General features: G+C 39.8%; 1 protein-coding gene across 3 annotated transcripts in view; it reads left to right on the plus strand.

The window, feature by feature from the left end:
- Positions 1–19,191, plus strand: part of Rspry1 (ring finger and SPRY domain containing 1) — a 58,238-nt gene that overhangs the window by 4,377 nt on the left and 34,670 nt on the right. For 2 of the 3 annotated variants that reach the window (XM_059264574.1, XM_059264577.1), the window contains exons 2-4: positions 10,763–11,264; positions 17,257–17,309; positions 17,921–18,033. In XM_059264574.1, coding sequence (XP_059120557.1) covers positions 10,915–11,264; positions 17,257–17,309; positions 17,921–18,033 — 516 coding nt within the window. In that variant the 5' untranslated portion in view covers positions 10,763–10,914. Of the gene's footprint in view, positions 1–4,348; positions 4,491–10,762; positions 11,265–17,256; positions 17,310–17,920; positions 18,034–19,191 lie in introns of all 3 variants that reach the window. The other variant, XM_059264576.1, reaches the window with a different exon arrangement.

Here is a 19,191-nt window from a genome sequence, read left to right on the forward strand (position 1 = left end):
GATTTTTTTTTTCCAAAAGAATTTATTGTAGTCTCTAGTCCCTTTTTTCCTCAGGTGGTCTGTCCTGGGACACTTGGCACCAATGCAAAACTTCTCACTTACCGGGTACAGAGTGTGGATTCCTACAGCATTCAGAAAGGGTTTAAGTTGGGGTACAACATCCATATTGTCTCAAAATAATTTGGTTTTCCATTGGATTTCTGATCTTTGTTGTTGTTTTCATTAAACTTACTGTTTAGCCTTAGCTTTATCAATTTAATTTTCAAACTCTCTGTTAACCTTTCACTGTGTGGTTTTAAATTTCTGAATTTTTAAAAATTTATTTTTGTTCTCAGTGTGTGGAGATGAGAGAAGGACTTTGTTTTCTCTTTTCCCTTTCCATGGATTCTAGGGGTTGGACTCAGGTGGCCAGGCTTGTGTGGGAAAGCGGGAATCTTTACCCACTGAGCCATCTCACTGGTCCGCGCTGTGATAATCGGAGAGCATGTTGCAATGCAGTTGCTAGTGCTGATTTATAGTCTGCTAAGAACTGGCCCATTCAGAGATACTTCAGAGTGGTCAAGTTCCTTTTCAACTAGAAAGTGGTGTGGCCAACAGTCTCCTTCTTGTGGCTCTCCTGTTTTACCCATAGGCCTTGGTAGGGAGTTAAGTGTGTTGTCTATTGCTGTCCTTCATCCCCATCCCCAGCTCCCTCTGCCAAGAGTACACAGACATTTTTCATCTTTGTTCAGTACCTGGTACATATTTATTGAATGGTGATATCACAATTTTTAAAGCTTTAAACACTTTGTAAAATTTTCTGTTTTTGAAATATTTTAACACTTTCTGGTTTTGCAGATTTTAGAATAAATTCACCTAGGTATTTATGACCACCTATTGGATCTGATGGGCATACAACTGTGTGTACAATCAGGTGTTTTAGACAGCATTTTAAACAGGTATTAGTAAGGGATTTTTTGCCATTTGTGCCACTTGTACATTGTTTACTTTTCTTAATAGCATAGAATTTTTTCAATAGAAAAAAGTTTTCGGGGCTGGAGAGATGGCTCAGAGGTTAAGAACACTGCTTGTTCTTCCAAAGGTCCTGAGTTCAATTCCCAGCAACCACATGGTGGCTCACAACCATCTGTAATGAGATCTGGTGCCCTCTTCTGGCCTGCAGGGATTCGTGCAGACAGAACACTGTATATGTAATAAATAAATAAATCTTTAAAAAAAAAAAAAAAAAAAAAAGAAAAAAGTTTTCCTTCAAACTTAGGTGTATTTGGATAATGTAGCAACATGCTTTCTGTTATTTGGGTCTTCTGGGGTGAAACCTTCAAGTAATCAAGAAGTTTAAGTTTGTTTTTCTCCCCTCTTCTGCAGCCATCATTAACACTTACTTCAGTTCTTACTTGGAATTTCCTTTTTGCATAGAAGGCAGATATTTTTTCATTCTTAAGACTTATTCTAAGGATATTTACTGTTTGTTTTTTCTGTTATTTACTTCTGAAAATTCCTTGCTCTAGCCAAGGCCTAAATTTTATTTTTATTATTTACTTAAATGGTTTTTGCCTGTGTATGTGTGTAGTGTGCGTGCATGTGTGTATTATGTGTTCCCGTGTGTCTGGTCATGTGTATTTGCACATGGATGTAGAAACCAGAGGTTGACATTGTCTTACTCAATTACTTAAGGCAGGGTCTCTGGCTGAGCCCAGAGTGCATCTGTTCAGCTAGTCTAGCTGGCCAGTTTGCTGTGGGGATTCCGTCTGCCTCACAAGTGCTGAGATTGATTGTGGTTGTCTGTTGTGCCTGCCCAGCATTTGTGTGGGTCTTCAGGATCGGAACTGCAGTCCTCACACTCACACAGTAAGCCTTGACCTGTTGAGCCACTTCCCAGCCACAGTGTGTTGTTGTTGTTGTTTGTTTTGTTTTGATTTTGATTTTTCCAGACAGGGTTTCTCTTTGTAGCCCTGACTGTCCTGAAACTCGCTCTATAGACCAGACTGGACCTCGAACTCAGAGATCCGCCTGCCTCTGCCTCCTCTGCCGAGTGCTGGGATTAAAGGCATGCACCACTATACCCAGCCAGTTTTATTTTTTAACCTATGGTTTTGAATGCTAAAAGGTTTTGTCTTTTCTTCTTTGTGATGGGTAGGTCGGGATTGTGTCTGTCATTCCTTCTGCCATAGTCTCACCTTCTTATGTAAGTTCTTGACACCAAATCTTACTGCCGTTGGATTAGAAGCGTTCAGTATTTTAGGTGAAAATTTTCTCAGGTACTCCTTCAGTTTAACCAGAGAGATGACCTGATTTTCTCCAAAGATGTCCTTTCTTACATCAACCTCAGCACACAAGAGGAGAATCATCTTGTGCTTATCCCAGCCACTTGAAGATTACAATCTGTGGGATAATAGTCCCCTGTGTGTAACCTAAACCTCAAATGCTCGTCAGCATTACTGCTGACATAGTTTGGACACTTGAATGTCATATAAAATACCTTATCAAGGCTGCCTTTCCCTTTGGGTGTAAAGTGAAATTCCCAGGTCTCCTACAGTACCAAAATTTATAGATGCTTAACTCCCTTATATAAGATGGCATGATGTTTGCATATAATCTACATGCATCTTCCTCTGTACTTTTAAGCCATTTCCACAGTACTTACAATACCTAATAAAATATAACTGCTGTATAAATAGTTGTTAATCACTTATTGTTTAGGAAATAATAGCCCAGGAGCAACCTGTACATGTTTAGCACATTTGATTGTTAAGTTTTAACTGTCAATTTGACACAACCCAGAACCACACCAGTGTCAATGAGGGGTTGTCCAGATCAAGTAGGCCAATGGGCATGGCTGTAGGGTAGTGATTTTATTATGTTAATTTATGTGGAAAGACCCAGCCTAAAAGTGGGTGGCACCATTCCCTAGACTTAGGAGAAAGTGAGTGGATTCATGCATTCATTGCTCCGTGTTCCTGGTTATTGATGTGATAGACCAGTTCCCTCAAGCGCCTGTCTCTATGACGTCCTTACTATGAAGGACTCCAGCCTGGAACTGTGAGCTGAAAGAAATCTTTTCTCCCCCAGTTGGGTTTTTTTTTTTATCACAACAACAGAAAGGAAGTTCAATCATTGTTTTTTTCAAGTATCTTTTATCTGTAGTTAGTAGGACCTATGGGTGCAGGACCCATGGAGATGGAGGACTATTTATGAATTTCCCTTTTCTCCTCCAACAAAATAGCAAATGCTTTAGAACTTAAATACTTTAAGTAATTTTAAAAAATTCTTTAGGAGATCTGGAGAGATAGCTCAGTGATTAAGAGCATTGGCTGCTCTTTCAGAGGACATGGGTACAATTCCCAGCACCCACATAGTGACTCACAGTCATCTGGAACTCCAGTTCTGAGAGATCTGACTCCTTCTGGCCTCCTCTGGCACAGACACATGCAGGCAAAACACCCAAACACATAAAATAAAACAATAAAAAACAAATAAAAACTTTAGGTACTTTCTATTTCAACTAGCATGAGCTCTCAAAATACATCTTCATTTATCTTATTGCAATACTAAATAATCAGTCTTGTTACTTTGTTTTCCTCCATCTAACTTCAGTAATTGAAGAAACTATGCTCTTTGCATATCCTACAAAGTATTTTCGAAAAACACTATTTCTATGTAATATATCCTATATTTTTCTTTTCTTCCTCTGTGGTTACGGCAAGTGTCATGCTGGAAATGTACCCTATCTTGATAGGGTTTGAAGACAAAGATATATGTGTTCAGCAAAACTCAGCATTTAAATACTTAAGGTTTGCATGATACATGTAAATTTAGCTTCTAAAAACATTAAAGTCTAACTAGGGATAGGTATGCTGAATTATTGGGGCATTCTAAAGCACGCAGTTTACTTTGAAATGTTTTTTTTTTTTTTAAATGTAGATGGCTTGATGTTGGATATAGTGATGGACAAATTTGTGATAAAGCAAATACAAAATGTTAGTGGCAAACTAAGTGGTACGTATATAGATACTATTTGCAGTGAATTAGTTCACCATTGCTATATGCTTGAAAGTGCTCATGTTCGTTGAGGACAATAAAAGATGTTGCCAGAAGCCATTGCTTGAGACACTATATTGAGAGAAAGTCTAAAAACATTTCTTAATGAGAGAAAATCACTGAAGCAGTACATAATATGGCCTTTCATGCTGTTTGGTTTAGCCTTGAGGGTGAAGGGCTAGAAAACATCCTGTGTCTTGTAACACTGTTTTGGAACAATGAGGTAAAGATCACATTAGTTGGCATTCTGGACATAGTGACTTGTTTTCTGTCCTTATGACCACTTACCCAGCTTCTCCATTCTTGACAGCACTGGAAAAGGAAGTCCCTTCTATCATGTGCTTAATAACTAAATGCAAGCAAATATTTGAAGAGATGAATCACTAATTCCTGGACCATTTGTTAGAAAGAGTTAGACCAGCTGGACAAAACCTCATGTCTGTGGCGAACTGGTATGTTTCTTACTGACGGTGAGACAGTGAGCACCATAGCCTCACTGATTTCACATGAAATTTACTAAGCTCTGCTGAGCTTGTTGGGTTTTTTTTCCCCTTAAGGAATTTTGAAAATTTTAAATATACAAATGTTATAAAAAGTGCCTCACTTCAAAGATACGTATTTGCAAATGCTATATTGTCTATAATCATCATTTTGCAGCAAAAAGGTATAAAATGGTTAATGGTTTAAGTTGTTGTCATTAAGATGGTGAGAAAAATATACTGAGCACTGATATTCAGTGATAAGAATTCTCTTTGACTCAATTGAGGGCTGCCCCGGTCACAGATAGAATAGTTGTGTATGCTTAAGTGACCAGGGCTTTGTTCTTGGTTTTTGTTTATGTTTGGTCTTAAAATTGACTTCATGTGCTAATGGTGAAAAGCTAACGTTGAAGTTTATAGGTATTAAAAGTGTATTGCCTTTATATAATCTCCAGTCTTCTCAGACTCTGGATGATAGTACCCATAAGCAGGATACCATTTACTTTTTTATGATGCTTCACAGGGTAGGTCTGATAGAAAATACTATACAGAGCTATTTTTATTGTTTTTCACTAATAAAAGTATTTCATTGTGAAATTTTTATACATGCAGATTGGAGTGCTCCTCAACCCCCACAATTTTGTAGGTATGACTGCTTTCTAATGGCTCTTTTGGCTGTCATCTCCAAGCATTCAAAAATAATCTGTTTATTTTTCTGGAAGGAATATTGACATATTTGGCCTCACAAGAATCACCATTTAGTATTTTAGTCTGTCCTATAATTCATTCAGTAGGTGCCAGGTTTTGTGCCAGGTACTAATAGTGATTTCCAGACTTGGCTGCCATCAAAATCACCAAGGGAGCTTTTAAGAAGTCACAGCTTGGGCCACATCCTAGAAATGTGGATTCTGACTCTTTTTTGGAGTTAGTTACTCGGAAGTAAGAATTGTTACTGTGTTGCCTTTTGTAAAGTGTGTCACGGTCAGGTTCATTAGCATGGGTGCCAGTGAATATAGCAGAGCTGGGACTTGTACCCAGGTCTGTCTGACTGTGATGTCCATGTACTGTGCTTGTGCTGTAGGAGGCCTTTGGTTTCCTGCACAGAAGCCGTAGCTGGGGGTACTGTCTTGAAACTGTGGTCCTTGGCAAGTGGAACACATAAAGCCTCTTTTCTTTAGAGACAAAACAAAGCTGTTTGAAGTGTAATTGTTTAGCCTTATCACCCAAATAATCAGTAGTCACAGCTTCTTTCCTATGTAAATATGTCATGGGTAGCTCCTATTTCTAAGAAAGAAGCTATGCATTTGTAGTACTGAATGAATCTGAAGGAGTTTATACTTTGTACATGTATATGCCATGGCTGTAAGCTGAAATATGGCCATTTCACAAATTCTTTAAAAATGACTGCTGTAGTTTTTTTTATTTGTATATTTCATGAGTGATCCTCTGTGTAACATTTCATGGCTTTTCCCACCTGCATCACACCTGATCATTATACATTATAGCTTTTTGTTAAGAAAAAGTCTCTAGTCGGGCGTGGTGTTACACATCTTTAATTCTGGTGCTTGGGAGGCAGAGGCAGGAAGATCTCTATGAGTTCGAGGCCAGCCTGAGTTCCAGAATACCCAAAGCTACCTAGTGAGACCCTGTATCCAAAACAAACAAACAAACAAACAAAAAACAATAAATAAAGGAAAGAAAGGAAAAGTCTTTTGGTTAAAATAATTGAAAACTTAAAAATGTGTCTGTCTCACTAGGCTGGTAGCATTTTGCCTATAGTCACAGCTACTTAGGAGGCTGAGGCAGGAGGTTCACATGAGCCAGGAGTTCAATGCTAAACTGTGTCTGGACAGCTTAGTGAAATTATTTAAAAAACACCCCCCCCCCCAAAAAAAATAACCTCCATATTCTTCCTAAGAAATTTATAATGGACATCGTTTTCTGAATTATTTAAGGAAATAGCTCTTTTGGCAGACATTGACCCAAAATGCACTTGACTTCAATTCAGAAATAGAAAAAAAATTAAAATTTTCCTTTCTCACTTCAAACTTAGGTTTTAAAAACACCCGCATGTATGGGGTATCTTCTAATCGCTTTGAAATTACACTAAATAAAAAAAAATCTACATTAAGGAATTAATTACTCTACACATATGCAAGCCTTAGGAAAATAATTTTACATAGAATGAAGTCTAAGATTTGAGACCCAACAAACTGCCTTCTTCACAGGTACTTTTAACGTTGTTCTTTTGTCTTTTTGAAGATTTATTTATTATTTATGCCATAGGTGTTTACTTGCATGAGTTTATGTGCACCGTATTGCTTGCAGGAACCCTTGGAAACCAAATTTGCTGGAACTGGAGTTATAGGTGGCTGTGAGCGGCCATGTGGACACTGAGAACCAAACATGTTTCCTATGTCTCCTGCCCCTCAGTATTGTTTCTTGTAAATGATGCTTAATAACTTTCTATCTGTTGTTTTGTTAAACTCTCATTTTTACAGGACCTGTTCTTCCTCCTTCAGGGCTCTATTTTGTGGGACTTAAACTTACTTTGACATTCTGAGATCATTACAAGTTATTTTTAGTACCAGACTGTCTACCTTGCTCCAGTGTGCCTTCCTCAATTTAATGTTTCTGGTTAGACTGAAGCTGTTTGTATCTTGTGTCCCATTTTGCTTTCCATACTGATGATGTGTAAAGACTGGAGTGTAAGAGAAGCCAGTGAAATTTTTTCTGCTCTGGTGACATTGAGCATGGTCATGGGCTCTGACCTTTATGAGGAAGCAATTTGGAATTAGCATTTCTGTGGGGATGATGCCTTTCCTTAAAAGAACCCCTTGTGTTGGATCTTGGACCACTCCCTTCCAGCATCCACAAAACGTTAGTAGATTTAGCCACTGATGTTTATACCATAATGTGTGAGAACCAAGGATAAGCTGAAGTGTGTTTCCATAAATGGTAAGGTAGCTCTGTGTATACTGCATAGGAAGTTGCTGAACTTCATATCTTAAACTACTAACCCAGCATTCAGGAGGCACATGAAGGAGGATCTCTCTCTGAGTCCAGGCCAGCCTGAGCTGCATGCTGAATTCAAACTAGCCCAGGCTTTCAAAAAATAAAAGGTAAATAGTTATTTGTAACCTCAAATAAAAGGTTGCAAATGCCTAATAATTGGTATCAAAGCAAGCAGATGTATGACAAGGTTTGTTGGACAGGAAGGGCCAAAACTTGAGCTCACATATGTAACAGAGTCTTGCTGTATAACCCATATAACCCATGCTGGCCTTTAAAAACTCACAATCCCTCAGGTGATAGTGGCACACGCCTTTAATCCCAGCACTTGGGGTTGCAAAGGTAGGCAGATCTCTGTGAGTTCAAAGCCAGCCTGGTCTACAAAGCAAATTCCAGCACAGCCAGAACTATTACTTAGAGAAACCCTGTCTCCAAAAACAAACCAAACAACCAAACAAAAGCCTCACAATCCTCCTGCCTCCGCCTCCTGAGTGCTAGAATTGCAGGCCTGGCTGAGAGCATGCGTTCTTACACGCTACTTGGTCTTTTTCAGAAATCAGCATAATTTATATAAAACCACTTTAACTGTGTAAAGTTATTTCTGGTTTCTTTCTCCTCTGTCCTTTTAAGCACTGAAAACTCTTGATTATCTACTCTCTAGAGGGAATTGTACCCTGGCCTTCACAGTAATAGGAATGTCATGCAACTTTTTGTGAGTTTAGTGTGAGTTTTACGTTAAAAAACCTATTTCCAGTTGCGTCCTTGCGTCATGTTCTTACCTATATATTCTGTTACATCCTTTTAAGTACAAGCTCCAAATTTTAAAGGCAGCCTCACTGGTTCGAGGAAACTAAGAACATTTGTGCTATTGGTTGAGCCCTTGCTGTCTTAGTAGTCTTGGGGCAGATAATATCTGTCTATTCCCATACCTCCATTCTCCTCCCTGGTACTAGGTGAAATTATGTACACCTGTATATATATGTTATATATATGTGTGTATGTATACATGTATGTATGTAAACATTTTATTTTAGCATTCTCTACAAGCTGCCATGAGGTTCTGTTGGGTCTGCCCACCTCTCTGAAAGGTTCAGCTCTTCTTTTTTCTGACGTTGGCCAGAGCCTAAGTATGCTTTTTCTGGTGCTTCAGGTTTTCTTACTCTTTCTCAAAGTCCCCCTTCCCACTGTGTAACTCAAATGGCATGGGTATTTTTTTCCTTCTCCATTCTTTTCCCCTAAGTAGCCACTGAGATTTACATGTTGCCTGCCCTAGGATTTTTCTTTTAAACTCTAATAAAATTTAAAAATAAAAAACCTAGCCGGGCGGTGGTGGCGCACGCCTTTAATCCCAGCACTCGGGAGGCAGAGCCAGGCTGATCTCTGTGAGTTCGAGGCCGGCCTGGGCTACCAAGTGAGTTCCAGGAAAAGGCACAAAGCTACACAGAGAAACCCTGTCTCGAAAAACCAAAAAAATAAAAAAGAAAAAATAAAAAAATAAAAATAAAAAACCTTAAAGAAAAGAATTCTCATCTCCATTTTTTGTTTGTTTTTGATGGTTTTTTTTGGGGGGACGGGGGGTTGGTGTTATTGTTACTTTATTTTGTTTTTCCGAGACAGAGTCTGCCCTGGAACTCACACTGTAGACCAGGCTGGCCTCGAACTCAGCAATCCATCTGCCTCTGCCTCCTGAGTGCGGGGATTAAAGGATGCTCCACCACACCTTATTGTAGGTTTTTATTTTGTTTCATTTTTACCTTTAGGTACCATCCTTTTTTCTGTCTCCTGCTTCCAAAACTTCTTTTCAGAACCTAATCACATGTTTTCAGATCAATGAAAAGCTATTTCCATCATTTATGATGGTAAGCACATTGTGTGGGATGAGACTAGCCGTCCATGGATTGGTGGAGTGCAGGAACTGTGCCTTCCCTGTTTTCATCCTCTTAGTCTCAGCCTGGTGCTTGGCAGAAGCTGCCCGGAGTGTTTCAAGCAGAGATAATCAGTACATTTTACTCTTAACTTTGTAGCAACAGACTAATCATTGTGAAGAACATAACTTTTCATCATGAATTCATGTTTTTCTGAACAATCTTCCTTATGTAACAGAAAAAGTTTGTGTATAACCACTTGCATGATTTCTATAAATTCTTCCTCTCCCCTCCCTACCTCTGTGTGTGTGTGTGTGTGTGTGTGTGTGTGTGTGTGTGTGTGTGTCCTCTGTGGGCATGTAGAGGCCAGAGCAGAATGTGGACTGTTTTTCTCTATTGCTCTGTGCCTTACTGTTGAGATAGAATCTTGTGCTGAACTAGAGGCTGGCCGCTTTAGCTAGCCTAGCTACTTGGGATCTACCAGGATCTGGCTCCCAGTGCTAGGTTTACAAGCACACACTGCCGTACCCAGTCTTTTCTGTGGGTGCTGGGGACTTGAACCCGGGTCCTCATGCTTGTAGAGCAAGCACTCTTACCCACTGAGCCATTTCCCCAGCCCTGATTTATGTAAATTCTTGAGTGACCCTCCTTTGGGAAATTGGTGTAGTTTCCTTCATTTAAGAGAAACATTCTTGTATTATTAGATAGGAGCTATGATATTTGTATCATAACTTTTTCAACAGCAGACATCTGTAATTAGATGTTTTATTTGAAACATTAAATTGCCCCGTATGTTTAAATAAAGAAAGGACATGATTCATTTTTTTATCACAGAAGGAGCCTTTAAAAATGTTGCACAGATTTGTCAAATGTATTTCTGTAGAGATAAGAACTACATACATGATTTTTAAACATTGATTAGAACTCCTGTGGCTTACAAGGGTATGCAATCAATCCACTTTATATTTAATGAATGATAAAAAGACATTCTTGGTGCTGGTGAGATGCCTTAGTGGGTGAAAGCACTTTCTGTGCAAGCATGATGATCGGGATTCAATCCCCAGGCCCCACATGGTAGGAGAGAACTGACTTCTGAATGTTGTCCTTCGGCCTCCTTATGTGTGCTGTGGCATACACTTGTTCACACTCACATACATGCAAAACACTTGTGTTCATTTTTTTTTTTTAATTTAAAAGGAAATGTTGATTGTTCTGTTATCGAAAGATATCTTTATGGTGAGAACCTATAAAAATAACCAAGAATTCTTCATTGTAATCTGAATGCTATTAAAACCACACTAGCAAAATTTGAGTAATTGAGTGGCCAAGATCTTAAGTTAATTTCCTTTCTCTCTTTCTCTCTTGTAGAACTGCCAGTGCATGGCCAGCATTCCTGGTGGTTGATAATGTTGGAAATCAGCTGTTCAACCTTCTCCAGCATTCAGTTGTTAAAAATGAATAGAATGCAAGTTCAGCTCCACATTATGAAAACAGTACTCGGAAAACTGAAAACTATCTAAATGATTGTCTTTGGTTGGGCTGTGTTCTTAGCAAGCAGAAGCCTTGGTCAGGGTCTGCTGTTGACTCTCGAGGAACACATAGCCCACTTACTGGGGACTACAGGTGCCACTACTACTATGGGTAATTCCTGTATCTGCCGAGATGACAGTGGAGCAGAAGACAGTGTTGACACCCACCAGCAGCAGGCCGAAAACAGCGCAGTCCCTACTGCTGACACTAGGAGCCAACCTCGGGACCCTGTTCGGCCTCCAAGGAGAGGCCGAGGACCACATGAGCCAAGGAGAAAGAAACAAAATGTGGATGGGTTAGTGCTGGATACACTGGCGGTAATACGGACTCTTGTAGATAAGTAAGTATCCGACTCACCATCGCCACCAGTGTCACGGAAAGTGTTCTGCCAGGAACCACCACTTTGGAACTCCTTACGTTCATTTAAGATAACATTTGCCAAGCCTTGTGCTCCTACGCTAAGAGAGAACACTTATTTCTCCTCTGATGGTGGAGTAAATAAGGTTGGATGATTTTACTTGCTGTCATCTACTTCTGTCTAGAAAAATTTGAATATTTCTGTACAGAAAACTCATTGAAAATATGGTCTTTTATATATACATATATTTATAATTAACTTAATTTCACATATCAGCCATGGATTCCCGCGTCCTCCCTCCTCCCACCCCCCCAACCCTCCCCCCCAATCTACCCCCATTCCCACCTCCTCCAAGGCAAGGTCTCCCCTGGGGAGTCAGCCCAGCCTGGTAGACTCAGCCGAGGCAGGTCCAGTCCCCTCCTCCCTACACCAAGGCTGAACAAAGTGTCCCAGCATAGGCCCCCAGGCTCCAAAAAGCCAGCCCATGCACCAAGTACAGGTCCCGGCTCCACTGCCTGGGGGCCTCCCAAACAGTTCAAGCTAATCAACTGTCCCACTTATCCAGAGGACCTGGTCCAGTTCCATGGGGGCTCCTCAGCCATTGGTTCACAATTCATGTGTTTCCACTAGTTTGGCTATTTGTCCCTGTGCTTTATCCAATCATGGTCTCTATCTCTCTCTTATACAATCCCTCCTCTCTCTCATCAATTGGACTCCCGCAGCTCCACCTGGGGCTCGGCTGTGGATCTCTGCATCTGCTTCCATCAGACACTGGATGAAAGTTCTATCATGACAGCCAGGGTGTTCGGCCATCCGATCACCAGAGCAGGTCAGCTCAGGCACTCTCTTGACCATTGCCAGTAGTCTACAGTGGAGGTATCTTTGTGGATTTCTGGGGACCTCTCTAGCACTCTGCTTCTTCCTATTCCCCTGGGGTCTTCATTCATCATGGTATCTCCCTCCCCATTCTCCTACTCTGCTCCTGATCCAGCTGGTACCTCCCGCTCCCCTAAGCTCTCTTCCCCACCCCGACCCTTGCCCTCCATTACCCCTCCCCCAGTTTGCTCATGTAGATCTCATCCATTTCTCTGTCATTGCAGAAAATATGGTCTTTATGAAGGAGTACAGTAACCTTGGAGTGAATTTGTATTAATTGCTGTAGTAGGAAATTAGGAAATGCTTTCTTGAGGATCCATTACTGTTCTTGCCAATCTGTTCTGCTGACCATATATTCAAGATGAGTAGTCTTACCAAGAGTATGGCTGCATGCAACTTCTGTGGGCAGTTAAAGAGAGTTTTACCTTTCTCTCCTGTTTTATTATTTCTTTTTTAGCCTATTAGATCCATTTGAGGAAATTGTAAGTTGAAACTGCAGGGCACACCTGGGCCTGTGATTTCTTTCTCCTGCTTTGTCTAAAGACAAAAATCTCAGTTTGAATGACAGTGAAATTAAAGGATATTTTTCAGATTGAGAAAAGTTCAGTGTAAGATTTAGTAAGTGCCTAAGTTTTAGACCACAAAGGACCTAGATTCAGATTGTTTTTCATTACTAGCCTTATGACACTGAGCAAGGTACTTCTCTAATCCTTTTTTTTTTTTTTTTAAAGTAAGAATTATTATTCTAGGGGCTGGAGAGATGGCTCAGTGGCTAAAGAGTACTGGGTTTTCTTCCCAAGGACCCAGGTTCAATTCCTAGCATCCACATGGCAGCTCACAACTGTCTGTAACTCCAGTTCCAGAGGATCTGGCACCTTCACACAGATACACATGCAGGCAAAACACTAACGTACATAAAATAAATCTTTTTTAAAAAACTCAATAATTAAAAGAATTGCTATTATTGTATAGTTTGTATAAATGGTCTAATATGATACCTTATATTAGAAAAAAAGAAATACTCAAAAGATAGCAGTCATTTTGAGTTTCTACTTTAGGCCCTGGTAGAAAATATCTAAGTATTTAATAATCACACTAATAAAAGCAGTTTTGTTTAGTTCTTTAAACATGATAACCACTATACACCTAAAATATACAAGCAAATCCTTAGAGCTATATTAGAGTCTTCCACACAGTACTGAAGTGTTTGTTGATCTCCAAGAATAATAATTTTGGGGGTTAGGGATATTTCACAGTGGTTAGAGCACTTGACTAATATTCATTAAGCTTTTAACTAGATTCAACCTCCAGTAGCACACTCACAAAAAAAGAAGAATCTTTCTTTTAAAAGTTATTCTTCGCCGGGCGGTGGTGGCGCACGCCTTTAATCCCAGCACTCGGGAGGCAGAGCCAGGCAGATCTCTGTGAGTTCGAGGCCAGCCTGGGCTACCAAGTGAGTTCCAGGAAAAAGGCACAAAGCTACACAGAGAAACCCTGTCTCGAAAAACCAAAAAAAAAAAAAAAAAAAAAAAGTTATTCTTCATAGTATATAATTACAATAGAAAATTATCCTTTCCAAATACGGAAGTAAACCACAACAATGTTAAATTAAGCACATTGGGGAAAAAAAATGGAGGGGGGGGCAGTGTAGGTTTTGCTGTATTTTAAAGGCAATAGGAGCAAGCCTTAGTTCCCAGTTCTAAGCAAACATTATAAATTGTAAGTGTTGTTGTTAATCAAGCTCCTAATTCACATAGGAGAGGCAAGTGCACCTTTAATCCCAGCAGAGGCAGGTGGTGACTCTCTCTAATCCCAGCCAGGGCAGGCAGATCTCTGAGTTTGAGTCCAGCCTGGTCTACAGAGCAAGTTCCAGGACAGTCAAGGCTGCACAGAGAAACTCTGTCTCTAAAACAACAGAGAGAGGGAGGCAAGTACTATATGCTTGAGTAACAAAGTGACTTTTACTTAAATTTGTCTTCATGGAATGATAAGTATAATTTCTGAGACTGGAAAAATAAAGCAGGCCTTGAATTTGCAATCCTCTTGTTTTGGCCTCCAGAGTACCTCGGATTACAGGGGTGACCCAGCTTTATAGTTTAATTTTATTATGTTTTTCTTTTTTATTATTGTGTGTATGATGTGTGCATGCATGTGTGAGTACAGGCACATGCTTGCTATAGACGTGGGTGTGGCAGTCAGAGGACAGCCCGGGTGTCTGTCCTCACCCTCTACCTGTTTGAGACCTGCCTCTTTTGCCGTTCTCACTGCTTGCACCCGGTGAAATGCTCTGCAGCCTTGGAGGACTGCCGTCTCTGCCTCTCATCTAGCTGTAGACGCTCTGGGGTTGCTGCACCAGACTTTTATGTGGGTTCTGGAGACTCAAACTCAGGTCCTCACACTTGGGCTTTATCTACAGAGCTATCTCCGCGGTCCTGTGGCTTAATTTCAGAAGATACTAAAGGGTAATTTTATAGCTTAGAAAATTCTTGAGGTTGTCAAGATGCAATGTGAAAGAGAGCTGGGAAGGACAGGACAAAGGGATGTAGCAAGACTAGATCTGAGTCTGTTACAGATGCAGATGGCAGCTAGCAAATAGTCTCTTCGTTGTATTTTCTTGTTTACTTAGGAAGAAATGCAACTGGTAGGAGAGACAGCAAGTGCCCCCGTAGCCGAGAGGAGCTTTGGAAGAGAGTTTGGATGCTGTTGGTTTCTAGTTCTCCACAACTTTATTTTGAAATAAATACCTAATTGCTCCATGCCTTTATACCCAGATTTTTTCTTGTTGTGGCTGTTGATTTTAATCCTTTGTATTTTGTTCTTCAGTTCTGGAAATTTCTCAGCTATTATTTCTTTGAATATTTCTGGTATACAAATTGAATCCTTCAGTATTTTTTCAAATATTGCCCCCTTTTTGAGACAGGGTCTTGCTTGCTGTGTAGCTTAAGCTGACCTCAAACTCAGGATTTTCTCCCTGCCTCAGCCTCCTGAATGCCAGAGTACCTACATGCCAGGCATGTAGAACCACACATGTCTGCCAGTGTTCTCTTCAGATTCACTCAGTTTCTCTTTCTGACATATCTGAATTCCTTTTTTCTTTCCTTTTTCAAGTCTGCTTCTTGGTTTTTGTTTGGCTGTTTTGTTTTCCTGGCCTTGTAGTTGTTGTTCTTGCAAATATCCTTATTTTAAAGTCATTTTAAAGTTCTTATTTGCTTACTTTGAGTAGTGACTGAAATAACGCTAGTTTTGTTTTTGTTTTTGTTTTTTTAACATGTTTGGAAATTTAATTTACAGATTTCCTTTTTTTTTTCCTCTCTTTTCTGAGACAAGGTCTCACTGTGTAGGTGGGGCAGGCCACACTGTGAGGTCTTCCCACTTCAGCCTCTTAAACTACTTGATTACAAGCCTGTGCCATCATACCCAGCTGCAGATTTCCTCCTGGGTTTTTCCTCACCTGTATGTATACTTCATGCCATGCATATTCAAAGGAGCTAATGTGCTCCCCCAGTCTCCAAGTAAACCTAATTGAAATGGGAGTTCTGTGTTTCCAACTGTAAAAAGCTAAGGCCTGCAGCATACATTTTATTTTACCTTTTTTTTTTTTTATTTGTCATAGGAGACTTGTACTTTATGCTACTTGTATCTCTGATTATCCTCTGACTTTCTTAACTCCTTTCATTGGGAGGGATCCGTGCTCTAGATGTACTTTGTGCAACTTTCCTGCCTTCCATAGATGAGGCTTTTGTCCTATTACCTAGCAAGCAAAGCATCCTCAGTCCTCTGTCCAGTTTACAGCCTACAGCTCAGTAATCCTCTAGCATACCTTCCATCTGCTATCAGAAATGTCTGCTCTGTTTCTGCCTCGTTGGGCATTTATCTTCTTTGAGCAGAGGGATGTATTTGTGTACCTCCACATAGAATTGCAATACTCCTTTTCATTGTTGGTTGCTGGCTCTGTTGCATTTTATTATTTTTCTGTTCTTCTTTAATATTACTTTCTTCATCACCTATATTCACATACCACATTTGCTTGCATCTATATCAGGAGAATATTTATAGAGAGAGTTTGGGTGAGGATTTTAAAATGTACATCATCAATTTAATTATACAAACCTTTAAAAAATTTTCTCTCAATATTATGTTCTGGATCCCCAGCACCCATGTAAAACCTGGGTGTATCTGTAACCCTGGCACTGGGAGAGTGGAGACAGGTGGAGCCCAGGGGTGCCCACTGGCCACCCAGGATAGCTGAAATGGTACGCTCCCGGTTTACTGAGAGATACCGTCTCAAAAAATAAGGTGGAGAGTGATAGAGGATGACATCGATCTTTGTCTCCACACATGCGTGTGTGTGCGTGTGTGTGTGTGTGTGTGTGTGTGTGTGTGTCCAAGTGAATGCACAACAAAAACAGAAATTCAAAACTTACAACCAAAAGGTGAGTCCTTAAGCAATTTCAGTTATCATTGTTTGGTGGAAAATGTTAGCACTGACGCTCCCCTAAAACAAACACCTCTTTAGAATTCCTGGAGTGACATGGTGAAAACCCTAATAGACATTTAATTCCATTTTAGAGAAGTATCTACATTATTAAAAAATTATTCTTGCTTTCATTTTTGGATTCTTCTGTTACCATTTTATGAAGTTTGAACAAATAGTGCTATTTTTTCAGAATAAGTCTTGTAAGTGCAGTGTGTCTACAGGCCCTTGATTCCTAAGTCCTCTGTGGAATTACCATCTCCCATCTAACATCTGTTTAAGGGAAATGTGAGGCAGATGCTGTTGGCCTTCATGGCACATGTCAGTTGGCACTGGGCTTTGAGAAAGCAGAAAGTTTAAGTTTTAGTACCATGCTTTTCCTTAGGTAACATAGTGGGGTTGTGTGTGTCCCTCCCTAGCTCTTTTCTTGGGAGCTGTCCCAGTGACTGGAAATGAGCACATATGGCCTACACTTGTTCTTACAGTTGTTTCTCTGGTGGTCTCTTCATCTCTTTCCTTCACATTCACTCATGTTGATTTCTGTCCATTTTGGCCCCATACTTCCAGTGTGAATTTTATTTGGAATTAAATTCAAGTCTAATGTCTTGAATGTTTGTTTTTCAGTGATCAGGAACCTCCCTATTCAATGATTACATTACATGAAATGGCAGAAACAGGTATTTTCAAGTTTTTATTTTTAATACTTCCTAATGAATTAAAAATAATGAAAAATGTATGACCACTTTTTTAAAGATTATAACATAGAAAAAGTTATGGGTGTGTGGAAGTCCCCTCTAAAAGTCTAATGGGAACCATATATTGCATCCTCAATATTAAACTGCACGTCTGAGTGATGGTTGTATCTCATTTGAAATTGAGATAAGAAAATTTATTTTATTGGTGGTTCTTTGTACTTGTCCTAGAATGGGGAGGATAACTGTTTGTTGTTCAACATCCTAAAGTGTCATTCCAAAACAGAGCCAAGTACTGAGTGTATGTAGTTAAGTCCTATTTGACAAATGCTTAAGACTATTTTAATCATAATCTGAGAATCGAGGCCATAGCTTAATTTTCTCAATTAAAGATTCCCTTCAGTCACCAGACACCTGTAACAGCGTTTGGCTCATCATGACGACTAGGAATTTATGACAGTACCATGTCAACTTCTAGCTTCTTAAAGCCACCACATAAAGGCCAAAAGTGTTTCTTTGTTAATGTAAAGTCCTTGTATGTTTTCATGTTTCCAAAATAGTGACTCCATTACATAATCTTCTTGGTTTGCCCTTAGATGAAGGATGGTTGGATGTTGTCCAGTCTTTAATTAGAGTTATTCCATTGGAAGATCCATTGGGACCAGCTGTTATAACCTTGTTACTAGACGAATGTCCATTGCCCACTAAAGTAAGTGAAACTGATCTTCATGGAATGTCATCTGTGTCATCTGTGCACAGGAAGAATAATGACAGAAGCATTTAGTAGACTTTACGTACTTGAGATCTGTGTTATTCGGTAGTAGCAAGAAAATTTTTATTGTTAATGAAGTACTATATCCTCTACCAATAGGTTTTAGTTCAGTGTTTTTTAATGTTTAAAGTAGAAACATTTGTATCTGCACAGACAGTCTTGGCTTGAAAACTAGAAGAAAATGAGCTGATTTTATCGGTCTCTCAGCAACTTCCTCATAACAAAGATTTTCTATGAAGAGGAAAAGTGCTGTGCCAAAAGCCCTTTTGAGTCTTACTTAAGCACATTAGAGATCTGCATAGCCTGGCTTATGATCTAACGAGGACACAAATGTTCAAGTTTCCATTGCTTTGGCCTCTGCCTTCTACAGGCTGCCTCCATGCACACGTTTTATTTGGTTTTGTTTTGTTTGAGACCAGGTCTCACTATGTAGACTTTACAGTCCTGGAACTCACTTTGTAGACCAGGCTGGCCTCAAACTCATAGAAATCTGCCTTAGTGCTGGGATTAAAGGCATGCACCACCACACCCATACATACTTTCAAAAATCTGGATTCTGATGTATTTTATTTGTATGTTGAAGCCTTAGATCCTTGAGCTCTCTAATAGGAAAACATGAACGGATAGAAATGCCTTTAGCCTAGTCATTGTCAGCTTTACCCATGCTTATAACTATTTCAGTTTTTAGTTTTTAGTTTGCTTCAAAAATTGGTGGGATTTATTTTTGCCTAATAGAACTTTCTTTTTTTTAAGATTTATTTATTTTGCATTTTGTATGCAGTGTTCTGCCTGTGTGTCTGCCTGCAGGCCAGAAGAGGGCACCAGATCTCATTATGGATGGTTGTGAGCCACCATGTGGTTGCTGGGAATTGAACTCAGGACCTCTGGAAGAGCAGCCAGTGCCCTTAACCGCTGAGCCATCTCTCCAGTCCACTGATAGAGCTTTTTGTCAGCCAAGCATGGTAGTACATGCCTATAATTCTAGCACTCAGCACGTAGAAGTAGGAATTCCAGAAGTCCCAGGAAAGACTCGATGCCTTGGCTACACAGCAGGTTTAAGGACAGCTTGGGCCACATGAGAACCTGTCTTTAAAA

The sequence above is a fragment of the Peromyscus eremicus genome, chromosome 5, assembly GCF_949786415.1.
Source record: "Peromyscus eremicus chromosome 5, PerEre_H2_v1, whole genome shotgun sequence".
NCBI classification, from domain to species: domain Eukaryota; kingdom Metazoa; phylum Chordata; class Mammalia; order Rodentia; family Cricetidae; genus Peromyscus; species Peromyscus eremicus.